Source organism: Aplysia californica, unplaced genomic scaffold (assembly GCF_000002075.1).
Source record: "Aplysia californica isolate F4 #8 unplaced genomic scaffold, AplCal3.0 scaffold00259, whole genome shotgun sequence".
Classification (NCBI taxonomy): Eukaryota; Metazoa; Mollusca; class Gastropoda; order Aplysiida; family Aplysiidae; genus Aplysia; species Aplysia californica.
In genome coordinates, this window is record NW_004797529.1 from 66,588 (window position 1) to 74,308 (window position 7,721).

Sequence of the window (7,721 nt, forward strand, 5' to 3'; positions counted from 1 at the left end):
CCCAAGGAAATACCCAACCATTTATACAATAGTGGTCATCTTTGTTTTCACCGCCAACATCCTTCTGTATCTTCAGTAACAGATTTGAAGTGTTAACTTGCCAACCTTATTACGCTCTCCTATTCTACAGGCCCAAAAAAGGTGTTCACGAAGCTTATTGTGAAATGTTCGCTGAGTTGCAAAAATGAGGATTAAAAACCATCTATCACTGTCTTGTTTCTCTTGAAGTTGAACAGCCTACTATAGGGCCTATACAAAATAGTATATTATTTCCAAAGTGGACCACTTGTGCCACAGGTAGGACAGCGAACAGCAAGTTAATACAAAAACTTGGGTCCCGGCAGGAACCAATCATTCTTCTTCCACAGCTAGTCCATTTTGCACCACAGAGGATGGCATATCAAAATATTATGATTATGTTGCTGTTTTGTTTTGTTTTTCATAAAATCTTTCCTAACCAGTCTCTGATTGTTTAATCCACTGTATATTGTGGGTAATAGTTACTGAAAGTTCAGATTTAGAAAAAATGAGTAAAAAGAAAACACCAAAATGATCTTGTGGTATATTACTTCAAACAGTTTATTTTGAAGACACATATATATTCAGCTTTTTAAAAAGCTGGTCATGTAGAAAATATGAATTTTCCAAGGGATTTTTTTAAAATCACAATGTATGATGACTTTTTTCTCAAACAATACATTTCTTTTTTTCTTCCTCAATATTTCCATGATGTTGTGGGGATGGATGTAGGCTTTAATTTCTCTTACAAGGGAAAAAAAATCTGGTATGACAAATGTGCATGAGTCAAATTTCTTGTGGAAGAATAAATTGGTTAAGAGGTTTGCATGATTAATTTGATTTAGTGCAACATCTCGAACCTCAGGAGAAAATGTTAGAACTTCACGAAAAATTATCACAGAAAGGCAAGGTGATTTTTACCTTAGATGATATGTTGGCACATAAGACAATTACAATGTATAACATTTACATCCATGCTATATCACATACAAAAATAACATTGTAAACATTATTTTGGATAATTTTAGTTGTTTTGATATGAAGAACTGATGTATAATGCAGTACACATGCTATTGCTAGACAAAATCCAGTCCACTTAATAGTAACCTGTATTCTTGAGTTGATTGTTAAGTATTTGGCTAAGTCAAACAGCAGTAAATGCCAAAAAGTTTTTAATATTAATACTGATGTCTGGTAAGTCTCTGGCACTCATTAAAAATTGTTTCCATGTGCGTCTTTTGTACAGTGCTGAGCTAACTGGTGCTGTATCCTGAGATTCGACAGAGGTGCAAACTAAAAGAATAAAACAAAAGGTAACGAATATTAAAATTAAACTTTCAAAAACATTCACCATGTAGAACTGCGTTAAATTACATTCTTGGCTTTCTGTGTTCTATTTTATGCTTGCAATAAAGCAATATTAACTTGACACCCCCCCCCCCCCCCCATTTCTGGTTTGAAGAACTAGGTACCTGTCTAATAAAACACTAGTTAATAAAAACTGCAACATTATCACATTTGAAAACAAAACTGCACAATGTACAGGTATATTTTTCATTTCTATTCTTTCCATAAAAAAATTTCTCCTTAATACTGTAGTCGGCAAAGAGCATTGTAGCTCTTTAAAATCAAAACTCAGTGAGTGCAAGAAGACAGAGCTATAAGAAAATATCTGTCTACAATACTAGTTCTATAAGGCCTGGATTTAAGTAAGATGAATACCATTTTGGTAAAAGAATTTTCCACATATGTGCAATCAAATGTAAAAAATATGTAAAATGAGTACAAAAATTATTCATGAAAGTCAAACTTCATGACATGCCATCAACAGAAAGAATTTCATTAACATTTTTTAAAAATTTGTGACAGCATTTAAATGTGACAGGTTCATTATATCTGAATTTAAAAAACAGCAGTATAATGCAAGTTATGTACATCACAACTGATTCTGATCATCTGTCAGAATATTCTTGAAAGTTATAGGCCTACCTAACTGTCTTGTTTAGACAGCTTACATTTGCACTCTATCATTAGATATCAGTTTCAAGAATAAATAACTTTTTTATTCATTTTCTATTCACACAAAGCAAAGACATTTCTTCATTCTGGGTGCTTTTCAAAATGCACTTTATCTTTTTAAAAAACCCAGACATTGTTTTACAGAGAATTTATTTACAAAGTAAATTTACGGCTTGCGGTGTTCAAACCCGGCCAGCTCATAAATCTTTTCACAGAATGCAATGTAGTTGATATCAGTGCGACCTCCGACTTGAACCTGGTACTTCTTCCACAACAGCTCAATATCTGTGTCGGCCGCCAGCTTGGCTAATTCCAGTTCCATAAGAACCCGTCGGAACTGGGACTGAGACACGGCCCCATTGTGCACACGGTCATAGTCCTCAAACAGAGGAAACAACTGCATTCTGTGCTTGTAAACCTAAAACAGATAAACATGTCCATTGTCAAATTTGAAACCTTTATCCTAAATCATGTTTGAAAACTTACTGCACCTTTCTCTGTTATTGAATTAAATAACTGTCACTACATCATTGGTTATTATACAATATACCAATAAGTGCCTCAAAATTACCATTATCTCATCCAGTTCGCATATATAGTCAGCATGGTAACACTCTTGGGTTCAAAATCCAGCCATTGATATTTTGACATAATGTTTACCTGAGGTTTAATGGTTTCAATATAATATTAGATTGTCAAAATGATAACACAGACAAATTTTGGCATCATTTCAAGTCGGTCGCAACTTGGGACCTGAAAGGAACTAATGTATTAGTGCCCATCGATTTCTGCTTTGCAGTTTGAAATTTAAATAAAAGTATTATATCAAAACTTTAAAATACTGAGGAAAAGAAGCTTATCACCACAATGTGAATAATATTTTATATTGACTGTTTAGTGTAATACTTCGCCATAATCTGTTTTGAAAAGTGACATATTATGACAGTCTTACATTGAGCGGTCGATACATAGAGGCCTACCATCCATTGTCAAGGAGAAAAGTGGTTATCTTAGACAGGTGGACATCTTAGACAGTGTCATTTTAATATTTACAGAAAAGACACAAGGGTGGTCATTTGTACAGGTGATTGTCTTGTAGAGGTGGCCATTAGAGCAGGTTTTATTCTATATGTATTCGATTTAGGTCAGTGCAACCCAGTCTGTTACCTTCTCTGCAATACGCAGCATGCACTTCATCAGTTGCTCCTCTTCTTGTCCTGTCAAGACAGTTACAGCCCATTCTTCATCTGGCTTGAATTGTTCCACATCCTCTAATGGATTCTTCTCTAAATGATCTTTGGTGAAAATGGACTCAATATCTTGGCAGAAGCGGAGGTACTCTACAAAATCCACTTCTCTTCCAGACTGGTACCTGTGACAAGTAAAAAAGTTTTAATCAAACCGCGGAAACCTGCTGAAAGTACTATCGCATTTTTTAATACTTGCCTGTTATGGGACTTTGTTTTATAATCTAAACATATTCACTTCAAAAATACAAACTATATAGGCAGACTAAAGTGAAAACTATTTTGACTAACTTTTTGTTATACCGGGTATTTGAGATTTTTAAAAGTCCAAATAAAATGCACTATTGAGAGGTTTTAGTTTGAAGCATTTTAGTTAAAGTTCTTTCCTGGAACATCAGATTAATAGAAAGCTTAATCCATTTTTCACAATAAACAAGAGGCATAACTTGCCAGTATAGCAGTAGTTACACTTTCCATATAACCTTTTTCAGTCGTTAAGCCTTTACTTGACAGTTCGTTAACTAAAAATGTATGGCACATGACAAAGCAAGGTATTCAGGTATAGACTAGCATAGGGGCCTATTCAGTTTTTATTTTTCAAGGGAATTGGAAAAGTTACACAGCAGTAACATCAATATCAGAATTTTAACATTGGTAGTTAAAAAGCAAACGCTACTTTCACAATCTTGCCATTTTGATAAGAATTTTGCTGTTTCGGTATCCTTTTGGCCGGACTGAGCATTCAAGAGCAGTTTTCATGGCTTCCCACCACATCACAAGGCTTGGAGACAGGAGGTAAATCAGAGATGCTGCCTCTTAACTAACATTATGCAATTAAAGACATTTTGAACCTACTTACTTTTCCTAGACATTTTAAGGAGGCGCATTGTTCTTCAATATTGCTTTCTCTTGAGAGGTATATATAGACAACAGGTGAAACAGGGAAAGGGAAAATGATCATTAAAAAGTGAACAAAAAAGTCATCACTTTATCCGCATTCGTTTTTAAAAGTCAATTGGATACTTTAAACTTAAGAAAAGTAAAACAACTTCAATTAAAACATACTTGTCTTCCAGCATGGCCACCTCTGACTCTAAGAGATCAAGTCTGGCCAAATTCAGAGCTCTTCTGAATGATGTCTTCAGCATGCGGCCAGATCGTAGTTTGTCATAGTCTTTCATGAATTCATAAATACGTATCCTTTCCTTGCATACCTTTTGAAAATAAAAGATTCAGAAAACATCACAGAACCCATTTTCTAAATATTCTAATGTCTGTACAAAAACTTGGTCTTTTGCTTTCTAAGGCAAATTTTATCATAACATATCATTACATATCAAATCAAATTCTCAGAGGTGAATTCATACCATCAAATAGTCAACTATACCTGCATCATGTTGATTACTCTACAAAATTGTGTTTTTATTTTGAGTGCAGTAATGATCACAGCCTTTATGAATGCGGAGCATCACCAACCTTGATTAAGTCTGCCATACATATGGCATGCGGTGCGACTTTATTGAATTAAACATTATCATTGATTTAATCTTTAAGTGAACAAGCACTGACTGAGCAAAACATGTTTGCAGTAACTCATATATGTATTTGAATTGATAAAAGTTTGCTTTGAAATCTGTGATACTGTGCACTTTGAACAAATTTCAACTCATTTGTAAAACAAAATTTCCACTGAAATAAAAGAAACAGTTTTTTTCCTTTCTTTCCTTAATAAAAATAATCTCATAGAGTCTGCTCATAGCATATGACATGAACTAAAAAAGCCTTACCTTTGTCTTGATTTTGAGGTAGACACTTTCCAGGTCTGAATTAGGTCTCTGCTCTGGGAGTGCCTGCTTTGAGTTGGCCTGCCTGATCTCCTCCATCCGCTTGATGTACATGAAGGGAATAGGTTCCACAGGTTCAAGATCTTGCAAAAATTGCATGTAGTTGACACCGACATCATTGCAGTACAGAGCCTCTAGGGCGTGCATCTGAGGCTCCTCGATGGGAATCTCTAGGATCTTGAAGCACTGTCTGAACTGAGTTCTTGTGATGTGTCCATTGTTGTGCCTGTTCATAGAAAACAAGAATTTTGAAGTATACCATTTATCAGCACCCATGAGACCAGAAACCATATTAAAATGTTTCTATCATTAAATTATTTATAATTTCCAGTAAATAAACGGGTTTTTTCAACTGAAAGTCCTGTTGAAGAAAGTGTATCACATTGCTTGTCTAGAGTGTCTTGACACCAAATTCTTTCAATAATATCACTCAGCAAGACTCACTTGTCAAAGTCTTGGAATGCTGGCTTCATGAGGATTCTGCGGTGATCAACACGCTGACCAATATGCTTCATGGTTTCATTGTAAAGGTCTACATGGTCATTTGATGCATTGTTCCAGTCAGTTGTTCCAGGTTTGGGCACTCTAAACAGTTCCTGTCTTGGAACATTTGCTGTTGGGGCCTGCTCTAATCCTTCTTGAGTGAAGACTAAAGAGAAATAAAATAATATTTATTAAGTTGACAATGACTGTCGGTATTTCTGGATCATGAACAATGTTTTAAAAAATATTTTCACATAAAACCCTTGACTGCTGGTATTTATTTTGCTTTGCAAGAAATTAATTCCTCGAGTCAATACAGTATAGATTGAGTCTCTTTTTTTTTTTAAATCATTGTCAGTTGTTCAGCTGAAATTGTACTTTGAAAACGATTTTTTAAAAACCATAACAGAGCACTATAATCATTGCTGTCACTTGTGGTGAAATGAGCAGTAACAAAGGTTTTGCTCATCCTGTACAGCAGGTTCCAACAGAGTTCAACATTTTTTGCAACAGTGACATCATATTTTTTTCAATAAAGATAATGATTACTTATTATTATTTAGTAAAATACATTCTGATACTCAATAACTACTAACAATCTTGTTCTTTTGAATTTTTGCTCAAGTAACATATAAAGAAATAATCATTGTAACTAAATGAAAGTAATGTGGGGTTTTGCGAAACACTACGAGTACGATCACATTGACCTCACAAGGACAAGGGACGTCACTCTCCGCGAGAGTGACACAGGGAGTAAAAATCAAGACCGAGAGGCGAGCAGTTCAACTCACAACAACTCAAGAGGTAGGGCCTAAGTCTTAGCTTTATTTAAACGCTCCTCCTACATTGGTGACCCCGAAACTTGGAACGGATTTCCAAGATAACATTCAACATGGGCGAGGAAAACAAAGCAGTGTTTGCAGTTTCATTAAAGCTGCCAACATTCTGGACTACAAACCCCGAAGCTTGGTTTGCTCAAGCGGAGGCACAATTTGCCATCCACAGTGTTACAGTGGATGACACGAAATATTACCACGTGGTGGCTAGCCTTGACAGTCAAACAGCAACACGTGCTCTATCTGTGCTTGTTTCACCACCGCAGGAACGCAGGTATGAGACTATTAAGACCTTCCTTTTATCTGCTTTTGGCAAATCTGAATCTGAAAGAGCCCACCTCCTTCTTAACATTCAGGGACTTGGTGACCGCAAACCATCGGAGCTAATGGACTCTATGCTAGCTCTTCTTGGGCCCCATAGCCCATGTTTCCTATTCAGACACCTGTTCTTACAACAACTGCCTGAACATGTGAAAACACCTCTGGCAGCGTCACACACTGTTGATTACAGGCTACTGGCACAAGAAGCGGACAGACTTTACCTGTCCGTCATTCCAAACTCCACCTCAGTGCTAGAGGTAAACATCACTTCAACACAGCCATCCCCCTCTGGATCTAGAGCTAGATCTAGCGGTGGTCAAACCTCACAAGTGTGCTGGTACCACAATCGTTATGGAGAACAGGCACGCAAATGCATCCAACCATGCACACATCCTGCCCCCAAACCTCGTTCCTTTTTAACTTCTAACAAGAACCAGGGAAACGCCAGGCAGGGTCAGCAGTAGTGACACCCGTCTCTCAAGCTTCTGCTGGCCCATGCTCCCCACAACTGGTTATGACTGACAACATCACAGGACGTCGTTTCTTGGTTGACACAGGTGCACAGGTATCAGTCATTCCCGCAACACGGTTGGACAAACACACTGGTACCTGCGGACCTCCAGTCCTCGCCACAAACGGCTCTAACATTGCTACTTATGGTATGTGTATCATACCAATTAGGACCAAGGATCGAGTCTTCACGGCAAGATTTGTGGTAGCAGATATGAAACAGGCATTACTCGGCGCAGACTTCCTCCGCCGACACAACCTCCTTGTCGATGTGCGTGGCCAGCAGGTCATCAATGCTGACTCGTTGGCCACCTACCCTTGCAGCACCCATCGAGTAGCAAACACATCAATACAAGAGCTCGTTCCTGTTGCTCCGCAGAGCAACAAGTTCAGGAAAGTGCTCTCCGAGTTTCCCCAAATCCTCCAACCCACTTTTTCATCTT

General features: G+C 37.2%; 1 protein-coding gene across 1 annotated transcript in view; it reads right to left on the reverse strand.

Annotated features, from left to right (window-relative positions):
- Positions 1 to 553: 553 nt before the first annotated feature.
- LOC101861823 overlaps positions 554 to 7,721 on the reverse strand; it is a 27,553-nt gene continuing 20,385 nt past the window's right edge. The window contains exons 12-16 of the mRNA XM_005100750.3: positions 5,573 to 5,777; positions 5,072 to 5,354; positions 4,350 to 4,498; positions 3,205 to 3,409; positions 554 to 2,455 (exon numbers count right to left, since the gene is read on the reverse strand). Of these exons, the coding sequence (XP_005100807.1) occupies positions 2,204 to 2,455; positions 3,205 to 3,409; positions 4,350 to 4,498; positions 5,072 to 5,354; positions 5,573 to 5,777 (1,094 nt within the window). The 3' untranslated portion in view covers positions 554 to 2,203. The remainder of the gene's footprint in view (positions 2,456 to 3,204; positions 3,410 to 4,349; positions 4,499 to 5,071; positions 5,355 to 5,572; positions 5,778 to 7,721) is intronic.